The sequence below is a fragment of the Sphaerodactylus townsendi genome, linkage group LG04 (assembly GCF_021028975.2).
Source record: "Sphaerodactylus townsendi isolate TG3544 linkage group LG04, MPM_Stown_v2.3, whole genome shotgun sequence".
NCBI classification, from domain to species: domain Eukaryota; kingdom Metazoa; phylum Chordata; class Lepidosauria; order Squamata; family Sphaerodactylidae; genus Sphaerodactylus; species Sphaerodactylus townsendi.
This window is the reverse complement of record NC_059428.1, coordinates 39,162,007-39,188,337: the sequence shown is the minus strand read 5'-3', so window position 1 is coordinate 39,188,337 and position 26,331 is coordinate 39,162,007. Positions and strand designations below refer to the sequence as shown.

General features: G+C 40.4%; 1 protein-coding gene across 2 annotated transcripts in view; it reads right to left on the bottom strand.

Annotated features, from left to right (window-relative positions):
- The window catches only part of ZBTB20 (zinc finger and BTB domain containing 20), a 532,799-nt gene that overhangs the window by 27,367 nt on the left and 479,101 nt on the right, over positions 1-26,331 (bottom strand). For both annotated transcript variants that reach the window (XM_048493332.1, XM_048493333.1), the window contains one exon: positions 5,757-5,858. In XM_048493332.1, the coding sequence (XP_048349289.1) occupies positions 5,757-5,821 (65 nt within the window). In that variant the 5' untranslated portion in view covers positions 5,822-5,858. The remainder of the gene's footprint in view (positions 1-5,756; positions 5,859-26,331) is intronic.

Genomic DNA, 26,331 nt, shown 5'->3' with positions numbered 1-26,331 from the left:
AAAGTTTGATCTGCAAGGATCAGTGTAACAGCTTCCAAACTTTGTAAATACTTGAAATCTTGAACTAAACTTTATGGCATAGTCAAGCCCTAGCTACAGAGAAATTTGGTTAAGAATCACTGTTATACTGCCTCTTTGAGCTACTTGGGAAAAAGTAAGGAAATAAAAATAATAAAAGTAATCAAGAGTCTTGTGGCACTAAACAGGTCCAACCAGAACCCTGCTCAAGTCCAGAAAAGAGTTCTTAGAATTGCATTGTATAAAGACTAAAATTGATGTACCATCTTTCCTGGTTATAACTGATATTGTTACAGTGGTTTATTTTTTACCAGGAACCAAACTTTGAAACCAAACCCTGGTCAACCAAAACTTGATGGGGATGCAGTCCTACATAAGTCTGCTCCTAATTGTGTTTAAGACCTGATCTCTCAGAAGAAATATTTAACATTTCTTTTCTGAGATAGCACTATTTCAAAATGCAGGAAACCAATCACATATTGCCTACTATTCCGTTTAGAAAATGTCTCAGACACAGAAACCCACATCAAGCAGAGGAACAGGAAAAACCAAACATAAAATAATTTTCCTCAACTGCTAGTTTTCTACAGTAAAGAAGAGTTTTTAAAATGGGAAATTTCCCTCCACTGTATTTTGAAACGCTCCAGTCCCAGGAAGAAAACTATTCAGCCCCATCCAAGGGGCCAGGTGCCCAGCAGCACTGCCACCCCCAAAGAGACTTCTTGGAGGCAGGGAAAATGCTGAAAAGCCTGGAAGCCCCTATAGGGCTAAATAGACATATGCCACCTTTTTGGTGGCATAAGTGAGCCGTCCCACCTGCTGGTGCAATGGCCCGAATGGCCGGGAGGGAGCCAACTAAAGTCAGCTCCTTTCCCAGCAACGCCCCCAGACTGCCCCTGCTGTGTTGGCAGTGGGAGTACAGGGACGCTGGCCCACATCCCACAGTCAGGGACGCTGTGTGCCACTTCCACCAGCAGATTGCTCCCCCCTACCCCCCGGGGATTGGACTGTTGGACACTTTTTTCCCTGACTATGAAGATTGAATTGTCTGAGGTGGCCTCAAAAAGAGGCCAAAGCAAACTGGAGTGGACATTGCTTTAGTCCACATAGATCTCATCTCACACTGTTCCTTTCATTATACTCTCTCCAGAAATACTTCCAGAATCACAACATTTTTAATATACACTTGTCTCATGTATTTCAGAAGGTTAATATGACGAGCCTTCTCAGCAAAGGGTTTTGTTAAATATAATCAGTTTTGTTGGTTTCAGTACCAGATAATGACTACTGGATGTAGGGGGACAATTATTCACTTTTTCTACTTTAACATAGTCTGATTTGTTTCCTGGAATACACAAAAGGCTCCTAGAAGCTTAGGAGGAGTCACCTCTTCTGTGATAATGATTCTTTGCTCTGCACGCTTGGCCTCAGTTCTGCCTTAGTTCAAAATCTATTCTCTTGGCTCCTTTCATGGCATCTTCCCTTGTACGCATGACGTTCAGAGCCTTCTTCCCAAGATCTATTGACCAGCTTCCACTGATACTTTCTTTAATTCCCCCTGTTCTTAGAGCAAAGTCTTGAGTAATAATTTGTCCAGCAAGACCCGAGTTTCCGCAGGGCTTGTAAAACGGACCTATTCCATCAGGCATTTGGCCAGACATGGTGAGTGTGATTCCATCGTCCCAGTCTCCAGTGGGCTTGGGGGTGAGGGGTGGGAAGAGAGGCTTTTTATCGCTGAGTTTTATTCTAAGTTTTATTCTGGTTTAATTTCAATATTTTATATCATACAGGTTTTTAATATTATTATTATTACTTTGTTATATTATGTTGTTCACTGCCCTGAGCCCTTTGGGGGAGGGTGGCTAATAAGCTCATAGTATAAATAAATATAGGTTGTGGTGGGTTTTCCGGGCTGTGTGGCCGTGGTCTGGTAGAACTTGTTCCTAACGTTTCGCCTGCATCTGTGGCTTCTGTAGACTTCTCTCTGTGATACACCTCTGAAGATGCCAGCCACAGATGCAGGTGAAACGTTAGGAACAAGATCTACCAGACCAAGGCCACACAGCCCGGAAAACCCACCATAACCAGTTGAATCCAGCCATGAAAGCCTTCAACAATATAAATAAATGAATGAATGAATGAATAAATAAATAAATATTTGCAGTGCTACCGTTAATCCAGGACAACACTATTCAAGAAAGATACTGAAAGGAGAACAATCAAAGAACTACAGTGCTGATTAAAGACTTAGAAGGTGTCATAGGATGAAACAAAAATCACAGGTTTTATCCATACTTAGCTATTGTACTTGTTTTTCTTTACACATCTGTAATTTTACAGATAGTTTACTCTTTCTGTAATGGCTGACTGCACTATTCTAAATTGGATTGGTTAGAAATATTGGTATACAGTATATATAAAGTATACTTCATATAATAGAAAATAAGAGTATGTCAACGGTGAAACATATTACATAGGCAAGTTAAGGAATCTCCTTCCTTTGCAGGTGTGTATGTGTGTGATATGAATAAGAAATGCTACTTTAGGGCATGCTATTTCAGGTAAACAACTTGTAGGTGTCCATCTGCTGCTATGGTTTAAAATTGGGGAAAAAACATGATTTTACTCTACTTATAATTTATACAGGTCAGACATAAGGAAAAAACCTAAATCTTGCTCATCCTGCCCATTCCCAAGGGTCAATTCTGGATTGGTTTGTATCTGTTAACTAGAAAAATCTGAGACTTGACTGAAGAAACTGTAACACTGAAGCTGCTACACACTCCTTTTGACAGAGAAATCAGTCTTAAACGTCAGGCAGTCTCCTGCCCCCAGCCGATGTTTTGTTCCTACTTATGCCAGTTATACTACTTTACAGTGACTTCATAATCATTGATAGATATGCACGAAGACTCTATGTTCCTATGTCTGTTAATCATCACTTAACTAAGCAGTATACGGTATATTTAGTTCTTTGAAACACTCCTAGTTAAAACAATCTGTTGAGTTTTCCTCAGTTGCTGTTGCTCTTCTTGCAAAACACCCTAAACTGTCAATAGCTTTCAGTTAAAAAGGGTGCCTTCTATTTTTATTCTTTTTAAATATGCAAACTATGTTTTATTAAAATGAACCATATTTTTACAACAGAGGGTGGCTTTTCTTGTCATATGAGTTACAGTAAAAACTAAAGACATTTCAGGACACTGTGTTATGAAAGTTATAAGAAACACACAATGGAAAATAGTAAATTTCTGCAAATACAAGGAGGAATTGATTTTCTCCAGTTTTCCTCATCCTTCTGCAGATCTCTGAGTTATCTCTTAGGTTATTCCTGGGGATCCCCTGTTCTTATTTATTAGCTGCGGGGTGGTGGTGGGGGGGGGGGAGGGGGGAATTCCTTTTCTGGTGATGGAAATGCCTTCCAGTAGCAAAGATTTACAGTGGGACCCAAGTTGATTATTTTAATAAAAGTTCTGTTTTGACCTTGATAATTCCCTATCTAGACTGTATCATCTTTTTTCATTTCTTTTGACAAGTGCTATGTTTCAGAAGGTTTCCAGTAGTCAGGAAGCAGAACTTCATCCAAAGTGTTGTTCTTTACTGCTTTCTTGCCTTGGAAGGGCCTGTGCTTCAGTGGTAGATCACTTGGTTTTCCTGAACAAGGATTATGTTCAGTCCCCTAATATCTCCAGTAAAAAAGAAATTTCAAAAAAAGATTTGGAAATTCTCAACCTGAGACCACAGAAAACTGGCGCCAGTCAGAGCAGGCAATGCTAGATCAAGTTGAGCTGATTCTGTAGAATGCAACTTCACGACTACCACAATCAGACTAACTTATGTCAAACAAGAAAATATATGCAAACTGAATAGTAACTTACATAATTTGGCTTTTATTGGGATACAATTTAAATTACTTAGATACAAAAACTGAGTTTTTAGTGTGCAGTAAACATAATTCATATGACTTCCCTCCTCCGTTATTATGAACATGCAAGGTTATTTTTCTCTCCATACATTGCTATGCACACTAAGAGAATAACCAACTCTAATTTCTCATAGAAATGCAATGCACACACCTACTTTGTTCTTCTTAACGTATAATGAAAAAACATGGTTTATTGTTATCAGAATGACCTAAGCATTCCCAGGATTATGTATTCCCTTGCCCTTCCCCCCTTGTACACAGGTAGAATATGGCAAATAATAATTTATTTTGAATGAAAAATAAACCTTTACTTAAAGCCCCACTCAAAGGAGGGGTGAACCCACCTGCACGAAAATGGGATGGCTGCACTGGCAGATTAGACCTCTCTGGGCCACTTATCCCGATAGAGGGGCGAAACTATTCCCGTGCAGCTGCTGCCTCCCTCCCCTGGTGGTGGGATGTAGTGCAAGATGCTGTGGCAACATCCCCACACCTCCGCCAGTCAGGATGGGACTGCCTGTCTCTACCATTTGAACCAGGATTACACCTGTTGTGGAGTCCTTATTTGAAGGGAGAGGATAAATAGCAGTTTGAGATTCACAGTAAACAACATTACTTTCAGCACTTCTGCACCCCCGGCATGTCCACTGGTGTAACAGGGGCGTTCTGGAAGCATGGTCTTTGCCTGCTGGAATGCTGGTGTCAGGGGCGTGGATAGAGCCCAGTGGAGGGCTTTTTGGTGATTCTGATTCAGGACAACAACAAACAAAAAAACCCGCTTCTGCACAAGATGCATAAATTGTTAATGGAACTCAGGGTCATGTTAAATGTATTTCAAAATAAACTGACAGAGGATAGATTTATCAACAGAAGTGATCACTAAATGGAATCTCCATCTTCAGAGGTCACATACCTCTGAATACAAGGCTTTAGTCCATATCCTGTTTGTATAATTCCCAGTCTTCTGTATAGGCTGATCACTAGATTAGATGGATCTTTGGCCTTACTGAGAAGTACTTGACTTGTTATTAACCATATGGCTGTATGGCCATAGTCTGGTGGTTCTAGTTCCTAACATTTCACCTGCATCTCTGGTTGGCATCTTCAGGGGCATGTCACAGTAGGAGCTAAAATCATAAGACCATGGCCACACAGTCCTGAAATCAGACAGCAGCCAATCGACTATGGCTGTGAAACCTATGACAATACAACTAAATGTCATTTTGTCAAGTTTCCAAGAAGCAGAACGTGACAAAACATACATGAAATTCTAGAAATGTAGCCATATCAAGGTGTTGACCTGGTGTGGTCTAAAGAACTGGGATTAGTTCCCATTTCAGCCATGAAGTTCATTGGGTAAACTTGGGCCAGTCATTTTCCTTCAGCATTACCTGCCTCACAGTACAGTTATGAAGACAAAATATGGAGAGAGGCATTCTGGATGCCATCTTGAATTCCATAGAAAAAGGAAAGGACGTTGTAGTAACCAAAAAGAAGCATGTTGCACCATCAGTAGTTTTTGTAGTCCTTCTGTTACTATAAGATTCTTTGTTTTCATTTATGCCAAGCGCTTGGTTGACTGTTTTAATCATTAAAACTTTTGTCTAAATTGCAACCTGAAATGATACTGCTCCATAAAAGGCAGCGAAACTGGAAGATGCAATTGAAGTTTTCCTGCAATCTTTTCCTAAACATATTTTCAGCTTGTTTTTTTTTTCCGGCTAAATGGAGGAAAGTATATATTTAGCTTTGCCAATGTTAGACTTAATTTTATTGCCAAAATATGTTTACTTAAGTGACATAATTTACTTACAGTAGTTTCTGAATGATATCACTCTTCAGGTAAATCACTCCAAGCTTTGGATTTAGTGCAGACATTCATTGGGGCAGAGAATGGAGAGAAGTTGTGCCTGTGCTGGAAAGAAAGAAAAGGAATTTGAGGGAGCTGTTTATAAATGATCTGGAGATTATTCTATATGGTGAAATCCTTTGCAGACAAAAATGAGTGCCTAATACAAGATGGGTGGGCAATCAAACAGATGACAGATGAGAATCAAAACAGGACATGCATATACCCTATTATATAAAAAGCTAGCTGTGATAGCAACCAGTCACTTCCAGCCAATTGCCACGCATGACTCACTTCTAGTCTATCGCCACTCATACCCAGCTTGGGGGTGGGGCTTACACAGAACAGGTAAACAATAACACAAAAAAGCAGTAGAATGTGGCAGTTCCTCTCTCACCCTTCTCCCCAATGCTGAATAATTACACTCACTGCACTATCTACAGCTGTCTGAGGAGGAGCAGCTGCAGGTGTCAACCACTCCCCGGGGGAGGTTGTGGCAGCTGGCAGCTGCAACTGCGCCGTTAACTGTTGAGGGGTCTAGGAAAGGAGCAGGTATCTGACAACAGGAGGAGAAGCAGGAAATATCTGGTAACATGGGGCTGAGGGGGGAAAAAAGGCAAGAGGGGTTGTTCCCTTGGTGAGCACCATTCATCGTTGCATGCTAATGCAAGGTATCCAGAAAGAGGAAAAAGTGAGCTGGTGACATGGGGCCAAAGGGGGAGGACAGACAGGAGGGTTGCTCCTCTTTGTGAGCACTTTAAACCCACCAACAGTTTTCTATAGCTTGTTGTATCAGTTTGTATTTTTGTAGCTTTACTGCTAGCTTACTTATGAAATACCTTACTACACCACGAGATCACCATCTCAATGACCCTAGATAGCTTCAAAATGTTTACAGTAGGCCAATCAACATCCAAAAGTTGTCTTGGAAAAATGGATTAGTGACACTGGTGTGTGAAAAGCATCCATCTGTGCCATGTAGATTGGAAAGTAAAGGTGATCCCTGGTGCAAACACTAGATTATTACTGACCCATGGCATGATGTAACATCATGTTTACTAGGCCTTCCCTAGTCATCTACACTCTATCCCCAGCAAGCTGGGTACAAATTTTACCAACCTAAGAAAGAAGCAGAGTCAACCTTGAGTCAGCTGCCTGAAACCTGACTTCTGCTGGGATCAAACTACTGAACCCCCTACTACAAACTGAACTACTCTACCTTAATTGGAGAGGACACTGCTAAAACTGATAAGTGCACTCTCTGTGGCACCCCTTTAAACTAGCACTAGATCCCCTACTGGTAATTAACATCCCAAAACTCAGTAACCCAAAACACATCAAGATAATTTACTACATCAAACTGTTACCCCAACACAGGCACAACCAAAACAGATTAAAAACCACAGAAGGAATTCAGCTAACATACCCCAACTGTTTTCCAAAAATACAGCCTTTAGTAAAACCCAAGCCCAGTGACATTTTAAACAGCCACGCGAAGGTAGCATATTCATTTGGCCCTTAAATAGAGACTGCAGCTTACCACTCTGTGCCACAGGGGTCCTTTGTAGATTGTACACAGGGTTAAAATAAATGGTGGGAAGATACCACCATAAAAATGACCTATCACTGCATAGGATAGTGCAGGCTACTTTATGAGAAATTGTTAAAGTTTTAAAAGCAATGCTGATGTTCTGTATTCTATAGTGCTGTATTACCAAGCACATAATTGCAATGGAACACCAGAAGATGTTATAAGGCAGGGTGTTGAACTCATTTGTTACAAGGCCCACATATGACATAAATGTGACTTGGTCAGGTCGGGCCTGGGGTGTGTGTGTATCATGGCTGCCCTGGCTGTCAAGCTCAGATTGGGAACAGAGATTGCCAGCCCAGATTGGGAACAGAGGGGGGGAGGTGTTTACCTCAACTGGCTCATGGGTCTGATAAGCCCTCTCATGGGCCCTTTCCGCACAGCGGAAAGGGTGCCTCTCCACCGGCAGAAATTATGCCGGTGGAGGGGTGGGGGCCATTCGCACAGAAGCGTGTGAGCGGCCCCGCAGAAGCCAGCGCAGAAGAGGTGACTTTGCACTGAGCCGCCTCTTTTGCATCCCCCCCCCTCACCTCGTCCTCCAGCGTCGCTCTGGTGGCCGTCAGGGACCTGCCAACACTGCCCTCCAACCCCTGGAGGGCAGCGTGAGCGGGTCCCTGACGGCCTCCAGAGCACACTGGAGGACGAGGTGAGTGGAGGGGACGGAGAAAGCACCGTCTTCCCAGTAGTGCGGTTCACACCGTGCCGATGGGAAGACGGCATTTTAGAATAACCTCGCTCAATGAGCGAGGTTATTAGGAGCGGCTTCACGTTGCTCCTGGGCGGCCAGGACGGCCATCCCTGGATCGCTGTAAATGGCCCGTGCGGAAAGGGCCATGGGGCCTGATCCAACCTCAGGGTCGCATGTTTGACACCACTGCTATAAGGGCTTGAGTAACAAAAACAATGACAATGATGACAAAAATGGTTTACCATGGCAGTTACTTTAAAATACCCTACTCAACTTTTCAAAAGACTATTACAGGTAGGTAAAAATTGATTGTCTATAATTCAATGAATCAAATGCCCAAACTAGATTGATATTTACATAGTGATCATTGTAAACAGGAGACCCAGTCATATATGTTAAATCAAGTACAAGATGAAAAGTACATGGACAAACAGGGTGACCTGTCCATGAACTATAAAATCACTTGCATAGATTGATGTATGGTTATAATAATTTCTTCACTTTTCAGTAAAACACTGTTCAAGCTGTAGTTTAAGATGTTTACTTTCGAATATACACTGTGTTGCATTCAATGGAATAAAGTCAGCAAAACATTCTTGTATTTTATAAAGACAGTGCTGATTAATGGGCTTCCTACAGAACTCTTCATATTGATGGTTTGATACTCCTTTTTTTCCTTTTATAAATTGGATTGTGACCCATCATCACTTCCTGGTCTCCTTTCCTGATCTACTCATTAATCAACACCTCTGCTCTGATATGGTTTGTCATATCTGATTACATACAATGTACCTAAGGAGCAGGTAGATCAGGCTTGCACCCAACACAGTATGCTCATTCTGAAAAGCGTCGAAATTTACTCTCTTCTAGAATGTTCTTTCCTGGAATTAAATTACAACAAATCTCCAGCCAATGGGCTCCTCACCAATGATTCACATTTATCTCCCTGTTCTCCAACCTCAGCTTCTACTTCCCTTAGACAAACTTTCTAGAGCTTTTTAGGCTAGTTATTCCTCACCTTGTTTACCTGACAAGGTGATTCAAGAGAACATCTTTGTATTTCTGAGAGGTCATCTAGATTCCATAGCTGTCTTTCAATGACTCCTGATTATGCAAGCTTCAAAAGACAATGTATACAACTAGATGCAGAGAGCCAATGTGGTACAGTAATTAGAATACTGAATTAGGATTGGGGAGACCCAGGTTTGAATCATGATGCCTCCATGGAAGTTTGATGGGTGACCTCAGGCCAGTCACACACACTCTTCCAGCCTAACCTCCTCATGAGATTGTTGTGGTGACAAAATGGAGAAGAGTGATGTAAACTGCTTGATGTCCCCAGTGAGAAGAAATGCAGAGTATAAATGAAGTAAAAAAAAATTGGATTTTGCCTGCAGAATTTTTACAGCAGTTCCTTCTTGTGCTATTTTCAAGGTGCAGGAAAAAAAGCAGATGGTTTAGCTGCTGAGACTTTCACAATACTGAATCCTATCTGATCTCCTTTATACCATATTCCAAAATGGTAACTTTTCTGAAACAGGCATGAATATGAATGTTAAATTAATATTTCTGACACTAAATGTTTATATAATAGAAAAAGTTGTAGTAATATGGGGAAAAAGCAACCAAAAAATTATGTAAATGGAAAACAGCAACAGAAAAAATAGTAGCAGTGTTGAGGAAAGTATCAGCATAAAAAGTATATAAAATGTGTGATAGGTTTGTACGAGCAACATAGGAGAAATAGTGCCCCCCTCCCACCCACACTTCATTGAGCCTGTGGTGAAGTGGATTTGATGATTCTGTGCCCTCTCAAAACCTCTCTGTATTATACATCAAAACAACTTACAGCTATACCTTCCACATTGCTAGGGTTAGGGGTGCTGCCCCCCCCCCCCGATCTAGAGATCAACCTAAAATTTTTTGGCCCTCCCTTAATCCCTTAATTTTTCTTTTAACTTTCAAAAAGAAATTGGGTATATTTATGGTATTAAAAGATAAAATATGTTGACATTATACAACACCATACATATAATTTATGCATTTCTAAACTTTTTCTGTGATGTCTGCTGGACTTCATGTGTCATCTGTGGCTTCTGCAAAACTCTCCTCAAATTCCCATTTAATTTCTTATACAAACCTGTGATATATCAAAACTGTAATGGGGAAAGTTGTGATGTGGAATGGATAATTGTACATGGATCCTGTTACCGTGAACGCTAAATTTATCATTGGGAAATTATCACTGAATAGACTTGGGAAAAAACTGTTGAGCTTTCACGAATTTCTGATTTACAAGAAAGGAGAAATCAACATTTCTCTACCATATACAGAGTATGGCACACTTCTGAAAAGCAGACATTTATTTCTCCATTTTTGTAGGTGGACCATTACAATAAGACCGGATACTGCTGTAGTTTTCTATAAGGCAGCCAGCTTCCTGAAAGCATTTTAAAAAGTAAAGAAAAATAATTTTCTCCCCCCCCAGCCACTCTTCTATTGAAATCTGGAATAATGATGAATATTATACACTAAAAGTATTACAATGTATTTACAATGTATTTCTAATGTTTGTCACATACTCTCTCTTACTTATCTGTAACCAGTTCTCTGTTACCTTTCCATCTGACCCCCTATAAAATTTCATTTTGTTCAAGCTGTAGTTCTTAACCAAATATAGCTGATATTTGACAATTAGAAACATAAATTTCATACCTATCATAATCCAACAAACTTTCATTTCCTAGCAAGGATAAGGGGAGTGTGTTTACTGAAAATCTCTTTCCTTTCTCTACCCATTCAATTGATTCTGAAGGGCTGTACAGAAACGGATTTTCACACTGGGCATTCCAGTTTATAAAACCATGCTTGCAATCCATCAGCACTACGATATTAAAATTGGGAACCACAAAACTCCTGTGTAGTTCTGCCAGAATCTGAGCAAAAGCCATAGTTCTGCCATGGAGAACACAGATTTCCCTGAGAGCATTAAGAATAGCCTGAGACAACTGTGCTTTGTGAGCTCCAGGTACAACTGAAATTGTCCCAAAGTATTTAACAGCCTTGCCATTTCCAGAGCTCAAGACTACAAGTACTGATGATAAGGACAGACAAAATTTCCTTTAAGAGGTTTATGACACCTATATTATGCAAATTAATTTTCCCAAGATGCATTGGGGTCACAGAGTCAACAGGCCAAATTATCACTGAATCAGACAGAACCAAGTTTCTGTGGCTGATTCTGCATGGGCCAAAAACAGTGGTGTGAAAATGGTGTGAAAACAGTATAAACCCTTTTACATCGTTTTAAACCCTTTTACATTGTTTTCACATCGTTTTCACACTGCTCTTTTTGGCCCATGTAGAATCAGCCTGTGACAAATAGTCTTTCCACGTCTTTGATAGACCGAAAAGCTATTGAATCTGCATGTTATAACGAAGCATGTTGTAATTATAGCAGGGAAAAACTAGTAATGTTTTGTCAAGTCTGAAATTTCTGGCAACACCAATTAAGAGTGAATCAGTGTCAATAGGAAAATTATAAGTATGGGTGAGGTGGTCAAGCCAAAATATTGAAAATAAGAACAAATGACAAACATCAGAAAATTCATCGCTAGAGGTCATCGGAAAAAGCAAGGAGAGTTCTCAAGATACTGTTTTATAACAGGGGAAAATCAGTTAAGTAAAGCATGCTTTTTAAAAACACTGATACTTGAAGGGACAATAGACACAGGATAATCAAATTAGCCATTTATATTCAGCTTGACTACTTAATATTCATTAGATTTTTTCTTTTCTGTTTTATTAATATATTTTCCCTAGCTACATCAACAATCTTTTATAATCACATGAGCTCAGGTAGTACAATAAAAAGGGGAATGTCCATGAAGACAAATGCTGAAGTATAGCAGAAAGGAGAAGACCTAGATCCAAGAATCTACATTAAAGGACAAAGCTGACCAAGAGAATGAGAAGTGGTCCTTCTAGATCACAGTTGTCAAACTCGTGGCCCTCCAGATTTTATGGACTACAGTTCCCATCATCCCCTGCTAGCACCATGCTGGCAGGGGATGATGGAACTGTAGTCGATAACATCTGGAGGGCCACGAGGTTGACACCTATGTACTAGATCCAGAGATGAAATGGATGTAAACCTAGGATGCTTAGACAGCAATAAGCACTGAAGTGACTTGCCACCGAATGTTAAGGAAAAGTGGCAGTTAGACTTAATGGTTACAATGAATTAACTTAATACTTTGGGGGAGGGAGGAAGGAATTAATTGGATCTTGAGCCGTTTCACATTTGTGATTTTGGCATACTTCATCACTCTGGCTGATGATAGAAAAATCCTAGTTTACTCCCCTACATGGCCAGTTTATATCAGAATATGGCATAACTTATAACTGGTTATTTATTCCTTATTGTACATCAGTCACATTATGAGAAGGCAAGAGTCACTAAAAAAAGAAACAATAATACTAGGAAAAGTTGAAGACACCGGAAAAAGAGGAAGTCCCAACAAGAAATGGATTGACTCAATCAAGGAAGCCATGGCCCTCAGTCTGCAAGACTTGAGAAAGGCTGTTACCAATAGGTTGTTTTGGAGGTCATTAATTCATAGGATCACTGTGTTGGAAGTGACTTGACAGTACTTAACAAACGTGTGCCATTATTATTAAAACAAACTTTTACTGGAACTCCTCATGAGCTGTAAATCAGTTGTGCTGCACCACTGGCTGAGAAACACACAGAATATTGCAATCTCTATTCCAGTAGTCCAAGTGCAACCATCTCATCATGAAGGGACTGCTTAGGTCAGTGATTCTCAATCTTCCTAATGTCGCGACCCTTTAATACAGTTCCTCATGTTGTGGTGATTCCCAACCCTAACATTTATCCATTTTACAGATGGAGAAGACTGATGCAGAGAATCTTAGGCGACCCCTGTGAAAGGGTCGTTCGACCCCCAAAGGGGTTCGGACCCCCAGGTTGAGAACCACTGGCTTAGGTGGAAGGCCACAAGGCAGAGGCATTTTTCTTCATGCAGCAAAAACTTAATTTTAACCAGGCTGCTGTCACTAGAAAGACAGTTGCCACTACCTAAAATCACCAGAGACTGAAACTGAGTAGAAATTGGCTGTGTAACAACATCCAATCCATTGCTTTGGCTAGTTATGACAAATGAGTTTTATGAACATTTAATTGCCAAGAAACCTTGTCAAAATATTGGTGATTTTTCCAAGTCTGTTCAAAATCACAGAGATGTCAACTGGAGTCTGAGAGGAGGACATTATTTTTTTCAGGAAGTACAAAAGCAACAAAAACATTAGAAGAGAACAACTGGTCTGTTTCCCCACAAACTAGGTTAATTTACTGGTGTTTTGGTGCTGCCGTGACTTCAACAACATCTTAGCTTCACTGTTTGCAGCAAGAAGTTTGAAAACTATTTTCTCCCTCTGAATTGAAAGCTCAATCTTATCGTCAGCATTACAAACAGCACTGCCAACTCTGGACTGGGAAATTCCTGGAGTTCAGGGATGGATCCTGATAAGGGCAGGGTTTGAAGAGAGGAGGGAGCTCGGCAGGATATAATGCCGTATAGTCCATTGTCTCCAGGGGATGTGATCTGGAAAGTACCTGTTGTCTGGAGACAACTTCAATTCCAGGAGATCTCCAAGCTGTGCTTGGAAGTTGGCAATCCTTTTTTTTGTAGTTTCACAAGTTTTTTTGGGAAGAGCCAAGATGAACTGCTTGGAACTGGGTAGAAAGGGAAAACAGATACAAGAAAGGGATAAGGTTTAAACAACTTTATGCAATTTGAATGAATTTTTTACAAAGTTATTCGAAAGGTCTCCCTTTGATTACTTTTTATTAACTACTCTCACTTCTCTACACTAAGGACCTTAGAGTGACAAGAAGGTTGTCTTCTTGTCTTCTCTAAGTAAAATTGTTCCCTTCAACTCTGAGTTCTTATGGCAGGTAGACTATTTAAACATTAGTAGTGTGTGTGGGGAAACTCCACAGTATCAATAAAGTATGCACATCATAATAGCTGCTATTCAAGTATTAGCCTTATTTGCTTGGGATTTATTGGTATTCAGTCTTGTGAGTATATTAAGAGATTACTGACCATTTCAAAAGCTATTGAGAATTGTACTCAGCGCAGTATTAACCTTTGCTGTCAGGCAGCTGAGACTAATGTAGAAGGGATGTTTTTAGGGATTTTTTTCTCTCCTTTAAGTGTCTGGCATGAGAACTCTGGCTTTAGGCAGATGAATAGGCTATTGGAGACTGTGAGCAGTATATTACAGAACAGGTTGTTGTGTCAGGCCCATGACGTTCTCCTACTAATATGAATAGGTACAGATTCTCCTGCTTTACTCACTCATCAACTAGATTCAGCATGGGGAATAAAGCAGCAGACCTGGCTACAGGAACTCACAACTCTTCAATATAAACAGTACAGTTCAAAGCTATTCAACCTAACAGGGGAAGGTCAAGGTTCAAAGTTGTTGATGACATAATCTACAAACTCAAGCAGAGTTACTTTAGTCTAAGCTAAGCAAACTCAATTGATATATACTGGCATAACTCTACATGGCACTGCACTGAAAATCACGTTGTAAATGTGAAGAATAACAGTTACTAGCCATTTTGGTTGGCTTTTTGTCACAATAGTACTAATAACATCATTTCTTTTCACAGATGCTTCAAGTCTCACTTGAACAGGGGAGTTTTGATCTAAATATTTCTCTTCGATGCAAATATGCACATCTTTTGTTGCAAAGCTGGAGGGTTTATGTTGAACAATATTCTGTGGTTGCATAACCTTTTAAACTATGTACCAGTGGAGCTCCCTATATCTAAAACAATAAAAGCAGAAATAAGGTTATGTAGACAGGCATGCATCCTTTCCCCTGTTCCAGTTACTGGGATTTTAAAATTTTCCCACAAATAGGAACATGAATACAGCCTCCCAATCACATGAAAAAGAAAAAGATCTTATAATTTGAGTGCTTGGAAAATTGTAATGTTACCCAGAGCTCTCTTTCCATATCAGCATTCTAATGAATTATACAAGGACCCCAACTTGACTACAACCCTATACTTTAGCATACGCAGCCTAATATTTAAATCAGTCTTAGCTTAGTACATTCTTTCTGCTTTAGGCTGTGATTTCCTTAAATATTGTTAGAAGTCACACGAAAAAGGGTTAAAAACTGAATGACATTTTACAAAGATTTTGTTTGAACTGCCTTCAAGTTGGCAAGAAATACCAGAGCATCTAGAAAACAAAACTTACAGTTGACTGCACTTTACTAGCTAGTCCTGAGAATACTTTCTACTGAGGAACTGAATAAGCAATGGAAAAAATACAAAACTTCCTTTGGTGTGTTTTTGGTCTCTTGTAATAAGACACTGCAAAACAACCAGCTAAATATGCTTCATTCTTATCCATTATTATCCTTTACTCCAGACAACTCTCTCTCTCTGTGTGTATGTAATATATATAATAACAGATATTCCTGACCCAGATATGCTTAATTTAACAAAGTTCAAATCCAACAGCACCTTAAAAATCAACCAAATTTTCCATCTGAAAATAAGCTTCAGATTGTGACCAGCAATGTCCAATGCTACATTTTCCCTATATTTCAAAATAGTCAGTTTATCTATAGTTGTCAGGGTTGTTGTACTGCAAATGAATCATGTTAAATGGGCTAAATGTAGGATACGAAGCATACACAATCCCCAATGTATGTACATGGTCCAAGAATGTTGTTGCTGCCTTTATTTGTTAACATTATTACATTTTGCTAACATTTAACAAAATAATGTAATTATTTATTTATATTGGAATCAAAAACATTCCCCAGACAAATATCTCAAAAACCCATGTCACTGATCACGACACAAAAGTACTCTCTCAGTCTGGGAGCAAGTGCTTTGGACTGCTCCACTCAATTATGACATCTAAAACCATGGATGAAGAGAAGAAAATAAAAGCAGTATATCATTACAGCAGAAAAATGTGAGTTGGATTTGTCCATTCACAGAATAAACATTTTTTTTTAAAAAAATCTAGTTTAAAATTTGATTGAAATTCATCTGAAATATGGGAACTTATTTTTGCTGACTTTGCCAATCCCCTATTTAATAAGTGTGGGCCTGAACTGGTTCATAAACTTATGCAGAAGAGGAATAAACTCGCCATTACTAAACTGAGGTGGATCAGTACAAAACTTTTCTAACTAAATATAAAATAACCAGGATATAAAGGTAGGTTCCTCTTCTAATTAATTCAACAGATAAGATAAAAACCAATAATACAGACAAAACACAAAGATGTATGAATGGTTGCACAGACCTGGAAACAAAGGCTAGAATTTGAAAGCAAATTTTGCTCAGGAAATGGTATATTTGGCTTTTTTGTGATGGGCCAAAGGAAGTTTCAAATCATTTTTAATAATGGGTGGAGGTTGTTGGATGTTTGTATGACTTGCTAACACCGACAATTTTCAAATTGTAGCTATGTGAATATAACCATCTACAGGTGTGAAGAAAATACAACCAAGTCCCACTCCTACCATATACAAGAAAAAAATGGCATAAACTGAACTGATATTTTTACAAATACCTATTCAGAATAAATAAAGACCTCTAACAGCCCAATTCGCAGCCTAAGGCAGCCAGGGATGGCACTGCTACTGTGCTCCCCTACCACCTCCAGAAGGCTTTCTGGCAGCACAAGGAGGCAGAAAAATGATTTTAAAAACCCCGGCGTTGGAAAGCCCTCCATAGGGCAAAATGGACTTGCACCACCAAGCCTGGGCTGCAGCGTAACTGCCTGCAAAGTCTGCGTGGAAGCTATGTTCAGCTGCATTCCTGAGGACACTCTGCCCACCCCACCCCACCCATGTCGGTGTCCAATCAAATATCAACACAGCTCCACAGCAGCCCTGACTTCTGGATTTTGCCACCGCAGAGCTGAGGTGCAGTTGGCTGCTGGCGCCTTTGCCTGCTCCACCAGCAGCAATGGAGGGAGCAAACGTGTCGGCACAGCCCCGCGCTGGCTTCACAACTAAACTGAGCCCTTCCCAAACAGGATTGGGCTGCAAAATAGATTAGAAAAATTCACATTTGAGGTTTTAGAGTCGTACTTTAAATTTAGATTCATGAAAAGAGTCATGCCTTAAGCCTGCAGATACCAAAGTTACTTTGCCTAGAATGCACACTTCGTTTCTTCCACATTTCATCCTATAGCAACAACATTCACACATGACTTATACATACATTTTAGTATCACATGTAAAAACAGTTACACAATAGCAAGCCAAATGTTCAAATTTCCAAATAAAAAAGCTGTGCATGAATCCAATGCCAGGTATGTGTGCACATAATCTGTGTATATAAGTTATTGTTGAGTTTATTTATTAAGTTAGGGTTGTTAAGCTCCAGGTCGTAGCTGGAGATTTCCTGTTATTATAACTGATCTCCAGGTGGCAGAGACCAATTCACCTGGAGAAAATGACCCCATGAAAGTGTCCTTCTCAAGCTTCACCCCGAGTATATCCTGGTATTTCCCAATTTGGACTGGCAACCCTAGGGGGGCCTCTGCCACAACCCCCCCCCCCAACTCGGGCTATCCACAAACCCCGGAAGCATATCCTAATCTGGCCCTTGGCCCAAAAGACTCCTGTCACTTATTGGAGCACTGTTTCCAAGAGCAAAAATGCCCTGCCACAGCTCTCTCACAGCCAATGTCAAGGAAAGCCTCGGCCAGACACCAATGCTATTGATGTTGCTGAGTGGGTATCTCCACCACCAACCACCATATTCAGGCTGTCCAAGAGTATGTGCATGTGTCTGAACTGATTAACTGAGTAAATCTCTGACTTTCAATAGGAACCATATCCATATAAATTACATCAGAATTTGGCCCCCTTCTTTACCAAGGGTGACTAATGATCAAACAATTTTCTCAAATCTCTGTTTGCACTTTCACAGCTGGGTTACATTGATTTGTGTCTTATAAGTAGACATTTCCCTTTGTTGGTTACAAATCAATGTTATAGACCAGGCCAGCCTCTATATCCCCCCCACCCCAATTCATACTGTGAGCACACAAAGTGCACTGCACATATTTCTCATGTTGGCCATGCAAACTTCTTTTAGACCTGGTACATGAAAGATTACTAGCATTCCAACTACTCCTTGGAAAACAGTAAACGGCCTTTTATTTTCAATTAATAAGATTCTTTGTTGAATGATAAGAACATTTATATAAAAAAAGAAATGCTGCAACTCCCTTGTTAACTGATATATAATCCCCTCTTTCAGATATGAGAAGTCTTTCTTACAGCAGACACTGTGATTTCAGTTAAAAATGCTTCAAAGTACAGAAAAGATTTGAGTCTGATGTAGAACTGGGTAGCTACACAACATCTTGTCACAGGAATAAAGTTGTTCAGTTAGTAATCTGAGAGGGGGGATCTTTCTGTTTTGAATATGAAAGTATTCCACTTAAGACAGTCTTATATTCTGCTGCAAAACAATGAACATAAAAAAAAATCAGTCATTTTTATTTTTCATTTTTATCCCTATCTATTTTAATTCAATACTACAAGATATAAACCATGTTCTGAAACTCATTAGAAACTCCATCATTTCAACAAATGTAGAAGATTTAAATAAAAACGATTGAAGAGAAACATAACCTACGCAAAATAAAATATATCAAGTATCGTTAGCACAACACCATGTTCAAAAATAAAAATGACATACAATCATTTGGTTGAAAGGACTGACGTTTCTAATATGGCTTGAAGTACACGTCTCCACAACTATTTGTAAAAATTGGAATCCTCATCCATAAGCTTCCTTCCTCAGCTTGTCAGGTGCAAATACAGAACAGATAATTCTCAATTCAGCTGGCTGAAGGGAGACTAGCACCAAACCCTTCCACATGTAGCCACTTCCTGCATCTTCTCATTTCTTTGAAGGAGCAAGACCCACTTCACCCATCTGCCGAAATGGGTGTAGAGTTGCCAAAATGGGTTAAACATATATAACATCAAAGGGACTCTGAGGCCCTTTCCACATGGGCCAGGAATGCGGGTGCACACTGGGTCATATGATCCTGGGGCAGCCCTAGGGCTGTTCGCATGCTTCCGTCTGGGCCAGGGGTAGGGAACCTGCGGCTCTCCAGATGTTCAGGAACTACAATTCCCATCAGCCTCTGTCAGCATGGCCAACCTGCGGCTCTCCAGATGTTCAGGAACTACAATTCCCATCAGCCTCTGTCAGCATGGCCAATTGGCCATGCTGGTAGGGGCTGATGGGAATTGTAGTTCCTGAACATCTGGAGAGCCGCAGGTTCCCTACCCCTGGTCTGGGCGGTCCTGGAGCTGCTGCAGCTCACAGATGCGCCTCCACATGGAGGCGCATCCTTCTCTTCCCTGTGCAGCTCCGCAGGGACAAGGGGACAGGCCCCCACTGCCCTGGCAACGTCTCGGGGATCGGAGGGCCGGTCATCCTCTTCTGCGGAGCTGCGCAGAAGAGAAGGTAATGTTTTTTTTAAAAAGGACGTGCCCAAAAGCAGCGCCTCCCACCTGGGGCTGTTCGCTCAGCAGCGGGTGCAAAGCAGTGTTTTTGAAAAAAAACCTCACTAGTTTAGCAAGTTTTAAAAACACCAGTTGGGGGAAATAGAAAGGTGCCCCCCTGTTTTGGGGGCAGAAGCCATGCGAAGTTCTCCCCCCAACCAATGTTTTTACCATGCTTGCACCGCTGTTATTGGCCTGTGTGGAGTGGGCCTCAAGTCTTGATGTACCAAGAAAAACATTTTCAACAACTAGAGAATCAAGGTCCCATATTCCATACAAGAATCTCATCAAGGAAGAAGACCTAACTTTGCACTCTATCTACCCTTAATTGATGTTACAGATGTTTAGGAAATAGAGACTGTTAAACTAAGAGTGCAATATAAAGGTGGGGGGCTGAACTGAGCTTTGGAAATGGTGTGGGGTTGTGCTGATGGAGGTGCCCACTCCACCAGTGTAAAGGGCAAATGCACCAAATTATGCCAGAGATTATGCAGAGAGATTATGCCAAATTATGCAGAGAGATTATGCCAGCGGCAGGGTATGGCACAACCATACATTACCCAGCCCAACCCTAAAATTGATGGCATAGGTGGGCACAGTCTGGGGGAATCCCTGGGGATGGAGTCAATTTAGTGTGGGGGGAGCCCATTGGGCAGCAAAAGGAGCTTTCAGGTTGGCCAGGGAGGTTTTTTTTTCTTCCTCACACTGCCTGAAACCCTTGAGGAGGTGGTGCAGCTGCAACATGGTGCTGCCATTTCCAGCTGCCACAAATCTGCCCACCCCTTTGGATTGGGCTGTAAGAAGCACATTCCACTGGTAAGTACTCAGTTATCATTCTCCTAGCAATCTCAAGCTCAGCTCACTGTCAACCCAAACAGCAATAAACTATTGCAAGAAACGTATTATTTTTATTTCCACAAGTATTTCATTTTGTCTTGTGATGGGATCTCACATTCAGGACATTTATCTATAAAAGTCTCAGCACTGATTCTTGGTATCACAATAAAAGATGCAGCCAGTTGAATAAAGCAGCTAAGTGTGTTGAACTATGATACACTTGAAATGTTGTGTGTGTACTATGTAATGTTCTCTCTGGATAACATTGGCGTTGTAATATTAAGGTAATATTAAGGTCCAATGCATTAGAGCTAATATATGTAGTTTTGGGGTAGCTGGTTTTCTTTTTCTATACGTTTTTCTGTTCTTGAAAGCCCCCCCCCCGCAAATTAATAAAATATTATAACAAAGAGAAATGTCATACGTATGTGTCTTAAGTGCCATCAAGTTTCTTCTGACTCATGGCGACCATATGAATCAATGTTCTCCAAAAGTCCTATAGTACACAAACTTGCTCAAGTCTTGCAAACTGAGGCTCGTGGCTTTCTTGATAGACTCAGTCCATCTCATATTAGGACTTCCTCTTTTCCTACAGCCTTCAACTTTTCCTAGTGCTATTGTCTTTTCTAGTGACACTTGTCTTCTCATAATGTGCTGCCACAGGAGGTGGTGATGGCCAGTAACCTGGATAGCTTTAAAAGGGGCTTGGACAGATTTATGGAAGAGAAGTCGATCTATGGCTACCAATCTTGATCCTCTTTGATCGGAGACTGCAAATGCCTTAGCAGACCAGGTGCTCAGGAGCAGCAGCAGCAGAAGGCCATTGCTTTCACATCCTGCATGTGAGCTCCCAAAGGCATCTGGTGGGCCACTGCGAGTAGCAGAGTGCTGGACTAAATGGACTCTGGTCTGTTCCAGCAGGATCTTTCTTATGTTCTTATGTGATCAAAATATGATAGCCTCCTTCTTCCATTGATTTGCTTGGGTTCACATTCCACATGGAATGTCACAAATAAGTTCTAGATCAAATCAAGTCTGAACTGTCCTAAGAAGCTAAAATAATCAAAGGACAGTTCAGACTTGATTTATCTAGAACTCACTTATTTGTAAAATTCCATGTAGAACGTGAAACCAAGCAAATCAATGGAAGAAGGAGAATTAGATGCTTGGCAGTTCAGATACACAGATTATTTGTTTGTTTATTTAAGATATTTCTGTGCCATCTCTTCAAAGTACAATTAGTTACGTATTGAGTTTTTGCCCTTATAAATCAATGATTTAAAGTGAAGGATGAAATAAATTAGAGAATGAAATTATGGTAATCTAAACCTGAAAGAAGAATTTAAGCACCAAAAGATTTTTTCTTTTTATAATAAAAAAAAGCCCTTTAAGTGTATTTATCACTAAAATGTCTAAACTAGTCAGTTATACTGGGAACTACGTTTTTCAGTTAGAGCTCTGTGAAATAGCTAACCCTCACTTATTTAAAAATACAGGATGTCAAATTAATGTTCCAGTAAACTGGATAGATTTTACCCTTGGTTTTGTATCAACTGTTCCTAATTCTCCTTTTGACACACTTTTGATGCACTTTGATGCACTTTTCCACACCTAGAGGGCTTTTCATAGTCCAAAGATATTTTCCGCCTCCTTCTCACTTAGCAGAACAGTATTCCATAGTCAGTCAGAATCAGGCACAGATCTTCCTTAGCCCTTCTGCTTCCTTATCACATCACAGATCATTTTACAATCCCAAAAGCAAGAAAGCACAGATTTTTGTTTTATTAGCTGGTGTGTGAGCATTTTTCCTAGGTAAACCACTTAATTCGCTTTGTTTTGAAACTAGGCACACAAGCATCTAACTTCTGGGGGATACAGAAATATAATTTTTACTACTTCATTTCTATTTTCAGTCATTTGAGTATGTAAAGAATAATGAATCATGGTGTGCAACTACTGGGGCCCGTACAGTGAAGTAATCCAAATAGGTATAACGATAAAGAAATTAAATATGAAATATAAATCCAAAACCAGATTTTTTTGTGCAGATCTCTAATAAACTGAGATTGCCAGATAATAAAGAGTGACTGCTAGTAAATGCAAGACTGCTAATATCCATCCAAATATACATCAAGTGTATTGCTCCCTTCTCTGAAACAGGGAAAGAACACAGAATACAGAAAAGAACACCCATAGAGTTCTGTAACACTGATAATGGGATAAGAACAGAACATTACTTGGGAGCTCCTACCAAAGAAGACTTTAGAAGCATCCCTTATCATATTGTGACATACGAATATTCCTTAGGATGTGTTTATGGAGAGGGACCAAATATTCAGTTTCTGAGGTGTTGACACCTTGGTAATATGATGACATCAGCTCGCTAAAACAGGCTTTTGGGTATCCTTCCCTTACTTTATCTGTGCTAAACCAGGTTGCTTTATTGGCTTTCATTTTCTGTTGTTTACAATGTTTACTGTGTTAAAACTCAATACCATTCTAGTTGCCTGGTATCAGATTTGTTTTCCTTATAAGCATATTATCTAATTGTAATTTTTCACCATGTTATTTTATTTATGTCAGTCTTTAAGTCAATCACAGGCTCTCCCATGTCACACATCATTGAAGTATCTGAGCATTTGGCCAGTGTTTATGTTTACATCTAACTTTTCATTTACTATGATAAATTCTCCCAGCCCTGCTTTCTCACCTTTACTTGACACTGATTTTCTACTCTGTTCAGTTCATACCGAGCATGGAGGGAATTAAGTATTTGCGGAGCCAAGTGTTATCTGTCACAGACTGATTGACAGAAAGCACGGTGCCTGTAAGCACCGAGACACCACAATTTGCAGAGCAAAGTGAGACCTCTGCACTTGCTGTGCCCTTCTTGATTGGATAGACATTTTCTGTGTGACTGCTGATCGTGGTTAACCCAGAGACTCCCTTCATTCCTTTCTTTCAGGCTGTCATACTGGAAAGAGAAATCACAGGTTTTCTAATTGGTATGTGCTTACATACCTGAAAATCCAAAACACAGGTCTAGTCTAGGATGAATATGGGAAGTATATTATCTGCCTCCTACTGGGCTCTACAATCACACTTGCTTCCATCTAACTAACCTGCCCTTAATTATTAATCATCTTTCTTTCCAGCCCTGAGTTTTATACATACTTTATTTATTTAGAAGTTATGCACTGTCTTTCTACTATACGCGCACACACACACACACACACACACACACACACACACACACACACACGGGTTTTATATAGTATTGTGGGGACTGTGATTAGAGGCCATAGGGGTGTGACTGACTGCTTTAGAGAAATGTGATTGGCATCAGATTTAGTCCTACACTGTCCTGAGGCTTGGGATACAGAGGAGGTACAGGGAAACTTTGGTTTTCCTCCTTCCATTGTCCAGGGAGGTAGGGAGAGAGAGGGAGGTAGAGAGAGAGAGAGAGAGAGAGAGAGAGAAATTGGCTTCCTAAAGCCCTACAGCCCCAGACATGATCCTTACCTAATGTAATATTATGCCCACAAAAAACAAACAGAAAAAAACCTCCCCTGGACAATGGAAGGAGGAAAACCAAAGTTTCCCTGTACCTCCTCTGTTGATCACGTCACAGTGCTTCTTCAAGTGGAGGAGAGCTGTGTTTCTTTTGTTTTCGACTTCGGCTGCCTTTGCATTGGGGTCCAACATCACATGACTATAGCAGCATTAGCCAGTCCCAATTGGATGTGCAGCTATATTTCACACAGGGAGAGGGGAGGAGCATAATGCTGCTCCTTGATTGGTGGGTGTTGTCAGGAGAATACTGACTAGTGATGTCACGACAGTATCGGTGCACTGAAGGCATCAGCTCTTAGAATGGGGCCTAATCGAAGTAGGCAGTTAAATAGGTGAGGTACTTACATTGAACACCACTAGCCAGCAGAGTCTACACATTGTATAAAGCCTCTTAAGAAGTTCGGCATGTAACTATCAGTTAAAAGGCAGATAGAAGAGCAAGAGACTCTTGAGTTCACTGGTGGATTTATGGGAAGTCTTAGTTTACATAGCTCAGTAGCTCACAATTACCGTACTTACAAAGAACAGCATTTTCCCTTTCTTTTTGAAAGGTCTCATGGGAAAGATATTTTGCATGCAGAGACAGTGTCGCATGATAAACTGCACGTACAGTATATCTATCTGAGGCAAACCAGAGCAATTTGTCCTGATGTTCACAATAGTTCATTTATAGTGGTGTTTCATTCTTGGCCTATGAACACACAGGCTTTCCCTTCCACAAACAGAGCTTTTACACTCTTCATAAAGACACGAAACTATCCAAACCTTATCTCACGTTTCCATCAAGGCTTGCTCCATGCAATTGCAAGGATCACCGTTGCTTAAAACGTGCTGCTGGAATTCTCTCATAGCTGTATTCCAGAAAGACATCTAGCTAGTGTTAACTAGTACCCAGCACAGTATCCTGGGGTAAATCTCAGTGGGGTGACAAGTTCACTTTGAGTTAAAGAAATGAAACAGGACTTATATAAGCAATCTTGGTAGCTCAATGTAACCTTTAATCATTTCAGTCAATGTAACCACAGAGCTAAGAGTTATTTGAGTACTGATTTGTAATTCAAATGTGTAGCTTAACTTTTAAGTGAGTGCTTTCTACTTTACCAATATCTCTATATGGTGAGATCTTCAGGAAAGGCCCCAGTCATTTTCTGTGGTTACACTGTTGTACAGCTAAACATAAAGGAACTAAAAATAATATCTACTGACTCAGAGGAATTACAGAACTTTCAGGTTGATGATGAAGGAACGGAAGTTGTTCAAGATTTTCCATTTCCTTAGTTTCAACCAAAAGTGAGGCTGCAAACAAGAAATCAGGAGATTGAGATTGGGCAGCCATGCAAGAGACAGAAAATATCCTTAAGTGTAAGGATGTGTCACTGATGACCAAGATCAAGAGAATTTAGACTACACTATTCCACAGTACTATGTGAGGGCACTGCCTTTTCTAGGGTCCTGGTTTCTGGCAGTAATGGCGAGACCCCAAACATTCTGGCCTATAGTTGGGTTGGCAGCCAGAAAATCCCCCTCTGCCTCAGCCACTCCCTTTAAACCCTCCCTGAACTGCCCATTTCACAAGTCCTCTACTTCACCCTCAAGGAGAAGAAAATGTTGAATTTGTTAAGCAGCAAGTCCTGTCTGTGCTCCTTTTTAACTCCTTCAACTTAAGAGTTAAAGGATGACTTTAGAACTCGCTGACAAATAGCTGCTGGCAACTTCTTCAGTCAAAAAACTAACTGGCTTAAATTGTCTCATAATTGTATGTGTGGACATGAAAGTTGGACAGTGAAGAAAACTAACAGGAATACAGTTGATTAATTTGAAATGAGGTCTTGAAGGAGAGCTTTACGGATATCATGGACTACCCAAAAGACAAGTAAGTGGGTCCTAGATCGAATCAAGTCTGAACTCTTTCTTGAGCCTATAATGACTCAAGTGAGGCTATCATACTTTGGTCACAATTATGAGAATACAGTAGTTAATGAAAAAGATAATAACACTAGGGAAAGTTGAAGATAGATTGACTCAATAAGTAAGCAATGGCCCTTACTGTTAGTGATAGGATGAATTGGAGGCAACAGTCCTTCTAATCGTGGGAGGAACTGTGTGGAAGTTCCCTACTTCTGCATGGAACTGAGCTGCCTGCAGGAGCTCCCTCTTTCGGAGGCTGCCTGAACTGTGTGGCACCAATACTGTGTCCACGTGGCCTACAGGGAACACTGACTGGATGTCATTCATTCATACGGTTG